Source organism: Pristis pectinata, chromosome 1 (genome assembly GCF_009764475.1).
Source record: "Pristis pectinata isolate sPriPec2 chromosome 1, sPriPec2.1.pri, whole genome shotgun sequence".
Lineage (NCBI taxonomy): Eukaryota > Metazoa > Chordata > Chondrichthyes > Rhinopristiformes > Pristidae > Pristis > Pristis pectinata.
The window spans coordinates 26,797,090-26,814,390 of NC_067405.1; the positions used below are offsets into that span (position 1 = coordinate 26,797,090).

Sequence of the window (17,301 nt, forward strand, 5' to 3'; positions counted from 1 at the left end):
GAAGGCCCAGGTGGGAGGACCCTCCTATGCGACACAGCTACCAGCCAACCTCGCCCCATCGTCCCGGCTGCCTGGCAGCAGCGGGTTTTCAACTCTATACGTGGTTTGGCGCACCTATCCATCAGGACAACCATCCGGATGGTCTCCAGCAGGTTCATGTGGCACGGGCTCTGCAAACAGGTCAGGGAGTGGGCCAGAACGTGCGTGCAGTGCCAAACAGCCAAGGTGCAGCGGCACACCAAAGCACCGCCGCAGCAGTTCGAGCCCACCCACCGGAGGTTCAACCACATTCATGTGGATGTTGTGGGGCACCTGCCTGTGTCGAGAGGAGCAAGATACCTCCTAACTATGGTCGACCGATTCACAAGATGTCCAGAGGCGGCCCCGCTCACTGACACCACTGCCGATTCCTGCGCCCGAGCGCTGATTGCAACCTGGGTAGCACGCTTTGGGGTACCGGCCCACATTACCTCCGACAGAGGTGCCCAGTTCACCTCCAGCCCGTGGTCAGCCGTGGCCAACCTGTTGGGAGCACGTTTGCACCACACAACCGCCTACCATCCACAATTGAACGAGCTGGTGGAACACTTCCACCGCCACTTGAAGTCGGCTCTCATGGCCCGCCTGAGAGGGCCTAACTGGGTGGACAAGCTCCCCTGGATCCTGCTGGGAATCCGCAGAGCACCCAAAGAGAATCTACACACCTCGTCGGCCGAGCTGGTTTACGGCGCACCCTTGGTCGTCCCAGGAGAGTTCACATCAGCCCCAAGGGGGCAGGAAGAAGAACCAGCATCAGTCCTGGACAGGGTACGCGAGAAGCTCGGCAACCTGGCCCCCGTACCAACTTCACGACACGGACAAACCCTGACCTGCGTACCCAAGGACCTGCAGAACTGTAAGTTCCTTTTTGTTCGAAGGGGTGCGCACCGGACACCCCTGCAGCGGCCGTATGAAGGACCGTTCAAAGTACTGAGGAACAACAGGTCCACATACGTTCTGGACACTGGGGGGGAAAGGGGAGGTTTTCACAGTAGACCAGCTCAAACCGGCCCATATGGACTTGTCGCAGACTGTCGAGGCTCAGGCTCCACGGCGCAGAGGCAGACTGCCCAAGCAGCGACTGTCCCAAACTATGGACTTTGGGAGGGGTATCGCCAGTTCTGGGGGGGGGTGGGGGGGGGCGTGTCATGTAGTGACCTACCTCCGAAGTGAACGAACCGGCTCCGAGAACAGAGTGCGCGTCGGCAGGAAGGCCGGCAGCAAAATGGCACCAGGCCTTCTTCTTCGACAGAGAGGAGAGAAAGCCTGCGCGCAGGAAGAGTTCAGTGACGTACTGCAGACGTGACTTCCGCCCAGAGAGGGCGGGATCTGTATCGGGTTTAAAAGCTAGCGCGGGTGGTTGAAAAATAAATCAGTCTCGAGTTCAGACCTCTGACTGCGCGTTTCATTCTTAGCTCAGTGCGTAGCACCTCACTACACCTTAAACAATAATTACAAACTGCAATGACTTCTCTTTTCAAATACTTAATTATTATTTCTTGGGCACTTTCACACAATGAAGATCAAAAAACTGCAGATATTGGAAAACTGAAATAAAACAGAAAATGCTGTAAACAATCATCAGATCAGACAGCATCTATGGGGGCAAAAATACAAAGATAGTGTCGTAGCAGAGGAGACGGTGCTGGGGAAGTACTGAGTGCTAGAATTGGTGGCTTATGGATTGTAAATTCTTGCAATAATTGAAAGTTAAAATTTCTCACCACACTATTATACAGAATGTACGTTGGTTTGATGGAGATCTACGTTAAGTATTAGTCACCCAGATGATTGTTCTTGGCTCAGCCCATCCCCCACATTTGTCTCCTGAGGGATCCCTACAGTCACACCTACTTTTTGTGGCTTAGTAGCTACTGGTGTTAGCAATGCCTCATTGCCACAGCTATTAGAACCTAGAACAGTATAGCACAGCAACAGGCCCTTCAGCTCACTGTGTCTGCACGGACCATGATGCCAATCTAATTCCATCTACCTGCGCATGGTTCATATCCCTCCATTCTTTGCCTGCTCATGTGTCGATTTAAATGCCTCTTAAATATTGTTGTCACACCTGCTTCTATCACCTCCCCTGACAGTGTGTTCCAGGCAGCTGCCACTCCCTGTGTAAAAATTGCCTCTCTAATCTCCCTTAAACTTTACCTGTCTCACCTTAAAGTTATGCCCTCTAGTATTTGACACTTCCACCCTGGGAATGAGACTCTGACTACCTACCTATCTATGTCTCTCATACTTCTATCAGGTCACTCCCTCAGTCTCCGATGCTCCAGAGAAAACACTCCAAGTTTGCCCAACCTCTCTTTATAGGTAATATGCCTCAATCCAGGCAATATCTTTGTGAACTTCTTCTGCACCCACTCCAAAGCTTCCACATCCTTGCTAATAGTGTGGTGACCAGAACTGCACAGAATACTCCAATTGTGGCCTAACCCAGGTTATATACAACTGCAACATGATTTGCCAACATTTATACTCAATGCCCTGACCAATGAAGCCAAGCATGCCTTCTTTACCACCCTATCCACTTGTGTTGCCGCTTACAGCGAGCTATGGACTTGGATCCCAAGATTTGTGTGTACATCAATGCTGCTAGGGGTCCTGCCACTTCCTGTGTACTTTCCCCTTGCATTTGACCTCCAAAAATGCATCACCTCACACTTGTCCAGATCTATATCTTGCTGTATCCTTTGACAACCTTCCTCATAATCCACAACTCTACCAATTTTCATGTAATCTTCAAATTTATTAATCAGACCACTACATTTTCATCCATATCATTTATATTTATCACAAACAACAGAAGTCCCAGCACTGATCCTTACAGAACACCACTGACCACAGGCCTCCAGTTAGAAAAGCACCCCTCTACCACTACCCTCTGTCTTCTATGACTAAACCAATTTTGTATTCAAAACTCACTGTGGATCCCATGTCACTTAATCTTCTGGAACAGCCTACCATGAGGGACCTTGTGAAATTCTTTACTAAGGTCCACGTAGACAACATCTACTGCTCTACCCTCATAAGTCATCTTCGTCACCCCCTCAAAAAACTCAATCAAGTTGTGAGACAGGACCTCCCCTGCACAAAGCCATGCTGACTACCTCTAATAATCCCATGCTTTTCCAAATGTGAGTAAATCCTGTCCTAAAGAATCTTCTCCAATAACTTTCCTACCACTGATGAAAGGTTTACCAGCCTATAATTTCCTGGATTATCTCAATTGTCCTTCTTAAACAAAGGAACGGTATTGGCTGTTCTTCAGGTTTCTGGGATTACTATGGCTAAAGTGGACACAAAGGTCTCAGTCGAATCCCAGAAATCTCCTCCCTTGCCTCCCTCAGTATCCTGGGATAGATTCCATCAGGCCTTGGCGACATATCCACCTTAATGTTTTTCAAGACACCCAGCACCTCTTCCTTCTTAATATCAGCATGCCCTGTAATATTAACTATCATCCATGTCCTTCTCCTTGATGAATACAGATGCAAATGCTCATTAAGGACCTCACCCACCTACTCTGGCTCCATGCATAAATGCCCTCCTTTGTCCCTGAGTGGACCTAGCCTTTCCCTATCTACCCTTTTGCTCCTAATGTATGTATAAACTGCCAGGATTTTCCCTAATCCAACCTGTCAAGAACATTTCACAGCCTGTTTTAGCCCTCCTAATTCCTTGTTTAAATTCTTTCCTACTTCCTTTATATTCCTCAAGGGACCTGTCTAGTTTCAGCTTCCTAAACTTTACACGTGTTTCCTATTTCTTTTTGACTAAACTAACAATATCTCTAGTCATCCAAGGTTCCCAAACCTTGCCATCTTTCATTCTCACAGAAACAGGTTGGTCCTGAACTTTAACCAGCTGGCCTTCAAAGACTCAGACATGTCTGATGTGTATTTACCCCCAAACAGCCACTCCTAATCTACCTTCCTCAGTTCTGCCTAACACTATTGTAATTAGCCTTCCCCCAATGTTACACTTTCACCTGAGGATCAGTTTTACCCTTACACCAAAATGACTTAAAACTTCTGCACTAAAGGTATTGCACAAAGTAAATCATCCACAACAGTGAGTTAGCCTCAGGCAGCATAAACTGTACCCATGGTTCAACCTGATGGTGTCCTGATCAGCTCATGGTGTCAGAACAGCTTTTCCACAGTTTCTATATGGTGATAAAAGACATTTGGAAATGAATTTGAATAATTTAAAAATATTAAATATAAAAAATTAACATATATTTATTTTAAAGAAAATATGATTTATGGGAAGTAATTATAAACATTAATAAACAACATAGAACAGTGCAGCACAGGAACAGGCCCTTCGGCCCACGATGTTGTACCAGACTAGTTAAACTAATGACGCCTAATTAGACTAATCCCTTCTGCGTACACAATGTCCATATCCCTCCATTCTCTGCATATTCATGTACCTATCTAAGAGCCTCTTAAACACCTCTACTGTATCTGCCTCAACCACCACCACCCCCACTCTTGCAGCACATTCCAGACACCCTCCACTCTCTGTGTAAAAAACTTGCCCCACACATTTCCTTTGAACTTACCCCCTATCAAAAGTATTCCCTCTGGTATTAGGCATTTCTACCTTGGGAAAAAGATACCAGCTATCTACTCCATCTATCGCATATTTATGTTCTGTATGCGTAGGCAGAAGGGATTAGTGTAATTAGGCATCATTATTTTGATTAGTTCAGCACAATATTGTGGGCTGAAGGGCCTGTTCCTGTGCTATGTTCTATCTTCTAAGCTTCTCATAGTTCTATCAACCCCTATCAGGTCTCCCCTCTGTCTCCCACCACTCCAGAAAAAACAACCCAAGTTTGTCCAACCTCTCCTTGTAGCACATGCCCTCCAATCCAGGCAGCATCCTGGTAAACCTCTTTTGCACTCTCTCCAAAGCCTCGACATCCTTCCTATAATGGGGCAACCAGAACTGAAATCAAAACTCCACATGCAACCTAACCAAAGTCTTATAAAGTTGCAACATAACTTCCGGACTCTTGAACTCAAATGCCTTGACTAATACAGGCAAGCATGACATACGCCTTCTTTACTATCCTATCAACCTGTGCAGCCGCTTTCAGGGAGCTATGGACTTGGACCCCAAGATCCTTCTTGACGGTAATGTTAAGTAAAATAAAGTAAGCAAAAACCCAAATGAAAGAGGTTGCCATTTGTACGCCAGTGGTGGCTGGCATAGAGCTGAGGGACAGGTACAGTGTATCCAGCCTCCCAGCTCAGTGAGGTTAGGAACCACCCTTGGACTTGGTGTTTCATTGGAATGGAGTTGCCAACCTTCACTAAGGTAAATTAAGCTGCGTGTTTCTTTGTTACTTAATTTTAATTAACGTTAATGTTTTCAATTACAGTGGTGAGTCAAAATATACTGGTATCTAACCTCCAGTGCATTTCCTTCTTTAACAATGCAGTGAGCAGATATGGAAGTCAGAACTTACTGATGTATGTGTGTTTCTGCACAGAGCCACCAATTAGTCTTCACTGTAATCCAGTTCTTCATTATATTAATGCTGTAATAATATTTGGTAAAAATTGGCGATCTATCACGGTAGTGTAGCAGTTACCATAATGCTTTACAGCACGAGCAACCTGGGTTCAATTCCGGCCACCGTCTGTAAGGAGTTTGTACATTGTCCCTGTGTCTGCGTGGGTTTCCTCCAGGTGCTCCGGTTTCCTCCCATATTCCAAAAGATGTACAGGTTAGGAAGTTGTGGGCATGCTATGTTGACGCCGGAAGCGTGGCGACACTTGCGGGTTGCTCCCAGAACATTCTACACAAAAGATGCATTTCACTGTGTGTTTCAAATGTACTGTACATGTGACTAATAAAGATATCTTATAAAATGCAAATACAGTGTATCTGAAGGTTTAGTTTGATTTGGTAGAGATAATTTGCACCTTCCTTTGTATTAACCCTTTATTTTATTTTATTCTAGATCAATTCTCATGAGAATCATTCAGGAGGAAGATTGGAATTGTTGGAATTACGAGACAAGGCAGCCGGTCCGACATTTGCTGATAATTTGGCTACTCCGCAGAGAGTAAATCCTTTGAGGCTGTTTGTGAAGGAGATTCCAAAGCCAAAACTGGACATCACTCATATCCCGCGGATAAAAATTTCTGATGACTTATGGACATGGTTAAACAACCTTACAGATACTCGGGAATCTCATTCACGGACCAAACGCAGACCCATTGTTAAAACAGGAAAGTTCAAGAAAATGTTCGGGTGGGGTGACTTCCATTCTAACATCAAAACTGTTAAGTTGAATCTTCTCATTACTGGGAAGATAGTTGACCATGGGAATGGGACTTTTAGTGTGTACTTTAGACACAACTCAACTGGTCTTGGCAATGTATCCGTAAGCCTGGTTCCACCATCCAAGGCTGTGGAATTTGACTTCTCTCAGCAGTCAACGCTGGAGACCAAGGAGTCCAAGACATTCAACTGTCGAATTGAGTATGAGAAAACAGACAGAGCAAAGAAGACTGCGCTATGTAATTATGATCCTTCAAAGATATGTTATCAGGAGCAGACCCAAAGTCATGTTTCTTGGTTATGTTCCAAACCATTCAAGGTTATATGCATATATATAGCTTTCTACAGTGTAGATTATAAACTTGTGCAAAAAGTTTGTCCTGATTACAATTATCACAGTGAAACTCCTTATTATTCATCTGGTTAACAAAATAGCCATGGCATGATAGGTGAAGACTGCCATTCTGTATGTAACTTATTTATACATAGTCAATGTCATGGATTAATAATGATAGTAACTGTTTTAAGACAGGCACATCTGGTTTAGCGCAGCTGCTACCTCAAAGGGAGCATCTGAGAGCGTAATTGCATGATAAGCATTTGTAAAATGAAGAGTCTGTTCTAAACAGTCCTCACAGCAAGAAGAAAATTAATATAATATGCAGATATAAAAACTAAACTTTGTCTTTGAAACAGTAGCCTAAGGCTGAACTGCATATTTATATTTCGACTGCAGCTCCCTATACAAGAATGAATACGTTTCTAAATGTCAAATTTGCACATTAATTCATGAACAAAGTTCCTTTAGGGATTTTTTTGGGGGGAGAGGCAATAAAAAAGTATTGCAAAGTAGTTTCATCAACTAGCTAAAACATAATATAGGATTGTAAAAATTGGTTGAACACATTTTAATGTATAAATATAGTGTGTTTTTGGAAATGTGGTCCTGTAAAACTGCTTCTTTATAAGAGACTGTGTATGTGTCAATAAAGTATAAAAACTGAGAATAAAGTAGAAGACACAAAGAAAGCAACATAAAAATCAAATACTTGGTCCTCTCTTTGTTGTGCAATCCTTCAATAAACCATCACAGAAACACTTCACTGTGTGGTTGCATTTAATGCATTAAGTAAAAAGGATACATGAACAGAAATGTACTGAATTAAAGCAAACATTTATAAAAGGAGCATTTTCATCTGTCACTCATTTCACTTAATTATTTCCACTAATAACCATTATTTTAAATCAACCAAATGCAAACCTGCATTGTTGACAAGAGATTTGATTTTTAAAAATTATGATCAAGAATAAAAAGATCAACAGCGAGTTGAGTTAGCACTTACTGGAACAGGGCTTCCTGTGAACTTAAACATCAGTCCAGTGACAGAATTTAGTTTCAAGGAATGCCTTCTTGGTGAAAAAGTGAACGTTAAGAGTACTCTTCGAAATGACTCACTTTTACTTCCACTCATCTTCCAGTTTCGTAAGATTGCCCATTTTCGGGTTACTCCTGCAAAGGGAGACCTTAAGCCTGGACAGTCAATGGTAAGTATCTTCCAAATGGACTCTAATTTTCTCCATAACATTGTGTTTAAATTGCATAGATTTGAGAGAAGAAATTAATGCATTATTACTGTAGGAATTAATAAATGATTGCCTCATGTGGCCCTCCTTTTACCTGACAGAGGATATTTTTCAATGGATTGCTAACTTTTGTAACAAAACAATTATGACTGTTTTGTTTCGAGTTTTTTTGATAATATTGGGTATACATTAAAATTGTTCTCGGGGTGAGCTGAGTTGGTGTGTGAAATGAGTTTTTAACGGTATCAAGTGAGTTCCTGTTGGATTTGGAATCACAGCAATATGCATCAAAATTATTGTTTAGTTAACAAACTCACTTTGAAGTACGTGGACAGATTTTTCCACTCTGCTTCACTAATTGTGCCAAAATGCACAGGAAACTGAGGATTGTGCTTATTTTCAGTAATGTCATTTTTTAGTCAGCAGGATCTTTGGACTAAAACAATTATGGAAAATAATAATAATGGCCACCAGGTGAAATTTCCTGTTTCTGTGGCTTGAAATGTGCTGAGCGTGTTGCAAGCCCACTGCTTGATCACTGAGAGGGTATATTTTCATTCATGGGAGGTTTTTTTTCCCTTAAAAGAAAATTTCAGTGTTTCCCATTGTATATGAACTTAATTCTGGTGTCAAATTTATTTTGTTTCCATTTTGTTCTTATTTTTTGAAATTTTCTTTAAATTGCAAACTCTTCCCCACGTTATAGAAATAATGGGTGCTGCAGATATCGTTGAATAATTAAAAAAAATAAAAGATAGGTATTCCTCTGGTAATTCCTTTTGAAGAAGGTAATAAGAGGCTTCAGAAACTGAGTATGTGGATCATGACATAATTACAGTTATTACATTGGAGGAAATTTCTTTTGCATCTTGGGCTTCGTAATAAAGTCATGGAAGCCAGACCAGCAGTGAATATCTTCCATAGAGATAGCTCTGTTAGTCATTGTGAAGATCTCACTGGATCCCTGGTCAGACCCCACTTGGAGTACTGTGCTCAGTTCTGGTCACCTCACTACAGGAAGGATGTGGAAGCCATAGAAAGGGTGCAGAGGAGATTTGCAAGGATACTGCCTGGAATGCGGAGCATGCCTTATGAAAGCAGGTTGAGGGAACTCGGCCTTATCTCCTTGGAGCGACGGAGGATAAGGGGGGACCTGATAGAGGTATATAAGATGATGAGAGGTATTGATCGGGTAGATAGTCAGAGGCTTTTCCCCAGGGCTGAAATGGTGGCCACAAGAGGACATAGGTTTAAGGTGCTGGGGAGTAGGTTTAGAGGAGGTTAGGGGTAAGCTTTTTACTCAGAGAGTGGTGAGTGCGTGGAACGGGCTACCGGCAACGGTGGTGGAGGCAGATATGATAGGGTCTTTTAAGAGACTGTCGAATAGGTACATGGAGCTGAGAAAAATAGAGGGCTATGGGTAAACCTAGTAATTTCTAGGGTAGGGACATGTTCGGCACAGCTTTGTGGGCTGAAGGGCCTGAATTGTGCTGTAGTTTTTCTATGTTTCTAACATTCACTTTTTAGCAGTACACTCATCCTTTCTCAGTTGAAGATAATTTCCATTTTATTAATATTACAATGCTAATTTGAGATTACATTTAATTTATAAATACATCAACTGGCAAGCTGTTCCTGAGATTTTCCTTCTGTTATCATCATGACTCTTGGTTCAAGGAACTCTAATATTTACTGTAGTAGAACCTAAGAGAGAGAATTCTGCCTCCTTCATTGCTCTTCAGTCTTCAGATTTTTCAAACACAGGCTTAGAGTATCCTAATCATAATTGTTTGGCTTGTTTTTTCAGAAATAAATTCCAGCCTTTGTACTTTCCTGTACTATAGATTCATTTTGGTTTATTAAAAGAAATACTGTGCTTCAAAGACACAGTAATTCCTAGCATCTGTGATCTTCACACCAGAATTTAAGTTTTATTTTCTCCAGTAACTTGGCATAGATCTGGATAATGTAAAATTTTTGTGATTTTAAGCATTGCAAGCATTTTACAAAATGTAGAAAATGCACACTCAGTGAATTTCATTATTGGACCTTTTACACATACACATATTTCTAGGTTAAATTTCAATCACCTTTTACGTTCAGTAAGCTTGTGCATTTGGATTTTGATTAAATATTTCTAATACAAAAAGAGAATTTGAAATGGGTGGATTTCAAAGATTCATTATTCTATGGTCTTTAAATCAAAAGGAAGACTGCATTAAAAGAATAAGGTATAAAAATACTGTTACATAAATGTAGTTATTTAGCTATTTGACAGCACTAAATAAAATGTTAAATATAGTATTTATCAATATACTGTATGAACAGTGCAAGTATGTCATTACAGGTGCTGCCTAATTACAGAAAAACGTATGACTTTTTTAAAATGCAAACATGTAAAACTTGTGTTCTGTGTGCAAATACTTCAGTTAAATACCTTGCAGCTGTATGTGCATCTTACATATAAAGAGGTGCACCAACTAAAGGAAAATTGAGTCACATTTGTAAAGCAATAAAATGCATAAAAATATTTTACTATCAGTAAAATCTTTGATAAATAATTTGTGAAGTCATAAAACAGTGTATCTGTGATACTGCTCATCTTCAGCCCAGTGCTTTATTTAACTGTCACATAAACTACGAGGATGGAGCTTAATAGTATTAAACAGAGGAACTATGATAAAGTGCAACCAACTCATATTGTAATTCTTTTCAGAAGGATCCTTCTTTTGAGAACAACTAATTCACAATTGATGATTAAAATCAAATTAAGTCTACCCGAGATTTCCAACCAGTGGAGCATTTTGTTTCTTGAGGGTTTCCCCTCGCCACTTGTGTTTACTTCCAGTTAGAAAGCAATGTGACTCAGCTCAATATATTGTTTTGCTTTCTTCTACCATGCAACATTTTCCATTTGGCCAATTTTTCTTTGATGTAATTCCATTAGCACTCTTCATACCTGGATAGCTAAAACAAAATGTTTGCATCTGAACCTTGACAGCGAGTGCCAGGATACTGGTTGACCATAAGGTGAGCCACAAGCTAACCTGATCCATTCCTTTGATGGATACAAACATATTTACAGGTATGTTGCTGATCAATATTGCTGATACAGGTATATTGCTGTAGGACCTCCATTTGCGTGCCGAGGAAGCCTTGTGCCTAAAAAATGAAGCCCTAACCCCAGTTTTGCCAACTCTTAAAGCTGAGAGGCTCAGTTAACAATTTTTATATGTCTTCATATACAGAGACATTTAAAAACTATTAAATTTATTCAAAAAAAGTTTTCAAAAAAGCCCAAAGCACATTGGCAATTAGACACATTAAACCAAACCAAATTCATTATAAAAGAAGAAATGTACCTCCCCTTTTGCTTTATGTCCACAGCCCTACAATCCTCATCGAAATTATTGGTGTTGCAGATCCTGTGCCAGGTCTAAGTGGGCACAGAATCCCAGAAGTAGAATAACAGCACTTCGCAAGGTGAACCCCTGCCATTGGAGCCTCCGTGGAGTACAGCAGTAGAGTGGACAGACAGATTTGGCATTCAGAAATTTGGGAGGTGTCATACTAGGCATTATACCATCCCTCAAAGTGCCGGTAGTTATATTTCAGGGTAATACTGTGAGAGAACGCAATGGCTTTATTGGCATTGATGAGTGGGTACTGTTATCAAAGGCCAACCAAGACAAAACTATTGAGAGGAACAGGACAAAGCAGAGTGTACAGGAATGTGTGAGCACACCCAGCAGTTAGTTAGGTTAGCACTTTTAGCTTAGGCAAAGGACATATACAAATAGGTGTTTACATGCAAATCTCTACATTGCCGCAACACTACGGCAGAGTGCGCCAGAGCTATCAAGCTAACTATAATTAAAAGCTGCATCTTAATCAAGATCAGAGCTTCCAGCAGTTGAGCAGCACCTAAAGGAATCTATACACAGGAAGTCCCCGGGTTACGAATGCCCAACTTACGAACGCCCGTACTTACAAACCGACCTCCGTAAGGCCTACTATTTTTTAAAAAATCGTGTTACACACAATGGTTCGTACTAACGAACGGGCGGACTACTTTGTGCGACGCTCAAAACACTGCGCGTTTTAAGCGGTTCGTCGGCCCGAGGGAGAACAATGCCATGCCGTAATCGTGGCCTCAAAGTGTAAATCTGATGCAAGTGATGGTGATGCATCGAAGAAAAGGAAAACGATCACGATTGAAATGAAAGTAGAAATAATAAAGCGTTCAGAGAGAGGGGAAACGCCAACAAACATTGGAAAAGCGTTAGGCTACAGTCGGTCAACGATCGGGACAATTATAAAGGACAAGGGGAGAGTAATCGAGTATGTAAAAGGCTCTGTCCCAATGAAAGCGACAATTATCACTAAGCAACGCAGTGGTTTAATTATCGAAATAGAAAGGCTATTCTCACAAGCAGTCAGGGCTACCCAAGATGATGCAATGACCTCAAAGAAGTTCTGGAGGAATTACAACATCTACGATGGCATCAAAAACATTGCAGATTCTTGGGAGGAAGTGAAGAAAACCAACATGAAAGGAGTCTGGAATAAATTGTGCCCCCAATTCGCAGATGGTTTTAAAGAGTTTACAGCTGTGGACATCACTGAAGCCAGGCAGGCTGTGGTTAATATTGGTAATAATCAACTGCAGTTAGACATCAATGAAGATGATGCCTTAGACTTGCTTGAACCCCATGCTGAAGAACTGACCAATGAGGACCTTATGGAGCTGGACCAGCAGATGACAGCATTTGAGGAAGAAGGCTGGGACCTAGAAACCCCAGAACCCAAGAAGTTTTTCACAAAGGAGTTAGCTGAAGCCTTTCATCTCATTGAAGCAGGGACGGCAAAGTTAGAGGAGCAAGATCCTAACGCAGAGAGGTTCAACAAAGTTTACCGGATAGTTACCGACGGCCTCAGCTGCTACAAGGCGATTTATAATGAGAAAAAGAAAAGCTCTATTCAAGCCAACCTTGATATTTACTTTAAGAAATTGACTTCAGAAGTTAACCTTCACTCTACAGTAGCAGAATCAGGCCCTGACTCTCCAGTAGCAGTATCAATCCCTGACTGTCCAGCACCAGGCCCATCCTCTCCAGCACCAGGCCCCTCATCCAGTTAATAAAGTCATTTTAATTGTTAATTAAGGCTCCTTCCAGTACACAAGACATCATTTGGAACGAGAATAAATGTTAACCTTTAATCATTATCTTTTCTATCTAAACAGTTTAAGAAATGTTTCTTTAATGTTTTTTATACCTATATACACACACACACACATTCTCTCAATTATAAATACTGTACTGTAGTTACATTTATTATTATTACTGCATTATATTTATGATGTTTTAGGTAAAATATATACTATATACTAAGACAAACATTTGACATTGACACTAGATGTGAACTGTACGTAACTGTTCCGACTTACATACAAATTTGACTTACGAACAGACTCAAAGGCGGAACTCGTTTGTAATCCGGGGACTGCCTGTATTTTTTAAAGGCATCATTTGTGAATATGTGTTTGCACACTAACAAATTATAACACAAATACTGAATGTACTTACTCCAGGTCCAGTGTGATAGTCTCACTGACCCTGGTAACCCCACCTGTCAAACACTCACTCCCAAAGTACAGTTACCACAACAAGGAAAATAAAAACCAGTCCAAGCAACATCTCACAATGTGGATCACACAGGCTAAGCCAACTCGTGTAGAAATCGCAGCTCTCTTCACAACTTTTTTTTTCCAGCTTTCATCAGAGGAAGTTTATCATTGCTCACTGTTGTCCTGTAATGACAAAAGAGCAGTTCCTGTTATCATGAATTAATTCTCTCTTAGTCAACCTATCACGATCTACACAAATGGATTTCTTGCCCCCCCCCCCCCCCCCCCCGTAACATGACCCAGAAGGTATTGTTGTTTGCCACTACTGCACCCTACTGTGGGGCTTGGTTAGGCCAATTCACCCATACTTCTTGTACAGCCAAAGGAGCTTGTTCTTCCTCCTCATCCGATTCAGGGTCTGATTGAATTATCCTACTCACTGTGGTCTGGGTCCGTGGTGAAGATTATACAGTGCCAAGGGTAGCACAGAATGCCATCCCTGCAATGTATCTGTGGGAGCCAGCACACAAATCTGCTGTTTTAGGAGACCATTCATCCTTTCAATCAACCCAGAAGCCCGAGGATAATGGGGAATGTGAAATACCCAGCTCACACTATTTTGTACTGCCTGTTCTTGAACTTGCTGCCTGGTAAAGTGGCTTCCATTATCTGACTACACTTCCAAAGGTACTCCATATGCCTGGACCAGGCTCTGTCGTCCTTTAATAGTGCTTTTTTGGTCTGCTCGGGCAGATGGGATTGCCATCAATCTTCCTGAATAGGTATCCACCACAGTGAGTAGGAATGTAAGAGGAGCAAGGGCCCCAGGTAATCAACTTGCCAAATCTGTGCCGGCTCATCCACTCACTTAATATGTCCCATCATCTTGGGGGTAGCATTGCCGTGGGTTTTATTCGCTGACAAGCTTCACACCTTGCCACCTCAGCCTTTACCATATCATATAGTTACTCCTCTGTTCTTTGCCCATTCCACCATTCCAACCACTCCCAAGTGTCCAGACACTTCATGAGCCCACTTTGCTAATGGGAATAGATCTTCTTCTACTATCGTCTTACTGATCTGCACTAGGTGATCCACTTTGTTGTTGTACAACACGATGGGTTCATCCCCTTTTTGTTGGGCATCTACATGGAATACTGTGATCTGCCTAGTCCAGGCCATGGACAGTCAACATTTCAGGTGGAGACCCTTCATCAGGACTCAATGATGAAGGGTCCTGATGAAGGGTCTCGGCCTGAAATGTTGACTGTTTATTTCCCTCCATAGATGCTGCCTGACCTGCTGAGTTCCTCCAGCATTTTGTGTGCAGTGATGTAATGTGCAACCTGTATGTTGGGCACTAGGGGGGCATTGCTCCAGGTCCTGGGCCACCAAAGAATGACACATGGTCGGGCTGGGAACATACCCTTGGGGAAGTCTGGTAAACGTGTACTGCCTCCCCTCCCAAGTGAAGGCAAACTGATCCTGCAAACTCGCATCCAAAGGAATTGCAAAAAAGGCATTAGGTGGGTCAATCACTGCATACCACTCCTTCCGCCCACCACCCCCCGCCCCCCCGACATGCTTTCCACCAGGGTAACGATATCTGGCACTGCTGAGACTAACGGCAGTGCATATTTGTTTAACTGTCGATGGTCAACCATCATGCGCCAGTTCCCATCCGATTTCCTTACTTTCCTTACTAAGGCTGTTGTACTGTGATGTGGCTGGTCTTACCACCCCGTCTCACTCCAATTCCGTAAGGGTCTCCATAGTTTCCTTGTGTCCTCCAGGGATTCTGTACTGATTTTGAAAAAACCACCTGATTGGGTAAGGGTATGTGCAGGGACTCCCATTTGGCCCTTCCCACTGTAAAGATGCTGATTTTCCGAATTCCGAAATTTCCTGCACTTGCCTGAGTCCCATACCCTTGAGCACATTCATTCCCAAAGTAGTTTCCATCTGCTGGCACACCAATACCCAGGCTCACATTCTGGGACCGTTATCCACCGCTAACATCACCGACACTGGCTTTCCTCAGAGTCCCTCTTACCACCTCCGATTTCCCTTATGGGCCTCTGGGTGCCCTGGCATCAGGGAGTGCTCGGCACCGGTGTCCAATAATGCCAACAATCGCTGCGGGTTCCCACCCCCCCCAAAAAAAGTCACTGGGGCATCCGGCCTCAGGAAACCCTGAACCCTGTACACAAACAGGGGAACCTGGCCACCCCCTACAGAGCAGGCCGGCTAGCCTTCCATTCACCTTTTGACTCAAGTCATTGCTGCTCCGCGCTCCAGCGTCTGAACAATCTGTTCCAGCCTCTTCGGGGAGGGGTATATTGATGCATCAGTGGGAGAGGTGCGGTGGGGATGGGGATGGGGATGGGGACAGGGGGTAGAAGGTGTTAATAGAACATAGAACAAAGAACAGTACAGCACAGAACAGGCCTAACGGCCCACAATGTTGTGCCGACATAGCTAATCCCTCCTACCCCAGAATGCCCATAACCCTCCATTTTCCTCTCATTCATCTGCCCACCCAAGCCCCTCTTAAAAGCCCCCAACGAATTTGCCTCCACCACCCTATCAGGCAACGCACTCCAGGCATCCACCACTCGCTGAGTAAAAAACGTACCCCTCACATCTCTTCTGAACCTACCCCCCTCACCTTAAATGCCTGCCCTCTGGTATTAGATTGCTCAATGGGAAAAATATATTGCTTGTCCACCCCATCTATGCCCCTCCATCCCTCAGCCTCTGCTGCTCCAAAGAAAAGAGCCCAAGTCTGTCCAGCCTCTCCTGATAGCACACGCCCTCCAGGCAGCATCCTAGTAAACCTCCTCTGCACCCTCTCTAAAGCCCTGACATCCTTCCTATAGTGAGGTGACCAGAACTTCATGCAATACTCTAAATGCAGCCTAACCGGAGTTCTATAGAGATGTTGCCCTCATATACCCCTGCTGACACTTTTCCTTCCAAATGACATGTATTGCCACAGGAGTAATGCCATCGACCTTCTCTCTTGGCACCCGTGCCTTTATCAGGGCTGGATACATTTCATAGAACAGGACAGCACAGCACAGTACAGGACCTTCGGCCCATGGTGCTGTGCCAACCTATATAAACCTACTCTATGATCAATCTAACCCTTCCCTCCAACACAGCCCATAACCCTCCATCTTCTTACGTCCATGTACCTATCTAAGAATCTTTTAAATGTCCCTATTGTATCAACCTCTACCACCACCCCCACAGAGTATTCCAGGCACCCACCACTCTGTGTAAAAAAAAACACATCTCTGACCTTAAACTGATGTCCTCTGGTGTTGGCCATTGCCGCCCTGGGGAAAAGGTGCTGGCTGTCCACTCTATTTATGCCCCTCATAATCCTATACATCTCTATCAAGTTGCCTCTCATCCTGCGTTGCTCCAAAGAGAAAAGCCCTAGCTCACTCAACCTTGAGGGTCAGCCCCGGGGGTGGTTTGGTGGTTCTCTCCGCGTGACCTTTCCCGTCACCACTCCTTGCTTACATGGGGGCGCTTCCCTAATACACTGCATCTTGATCCTCCCCTCTATCGTGTTTTCCAAGGTTCCCATGGCAAAAGTCACTGCCCCTGTTGATTTTCCTACCATAGAGGTAGTTAATGCTAGCACCACCCCCTTAAGATAAAATAAACTATTTATTTATTAGTCACATGTACATCAAAACACAGTGAAATGCATCTTTTTGCGT

The 17,301-nt window shown here is 43.1% G+C and overlaps 1 protein-coding gene across 1 annotated transcript in view; it reads left to right on the plus strand.

The window, feature by feature from the left end:
• Positions 1-6,781, plus strand: part of LOC127576322 (neurexophilin-2-like) — a 107,616-nt gene extending 100,835 nt beyond the window's left edge. Inside the window, exon 4 of the mRNA XM_052026850.1 lies at positions 6,032-6,781. Within this exon, the coding sequence (XP_051882810.1) occupies positions 6,032-6,781 (750 nt within the window). The remainder of the gene's footprint in view (positions 1-6,031) is intronic.
• The last annotated feature ends 10,520 nt before the right edge of the window (positions 6,782-17,301 follow it).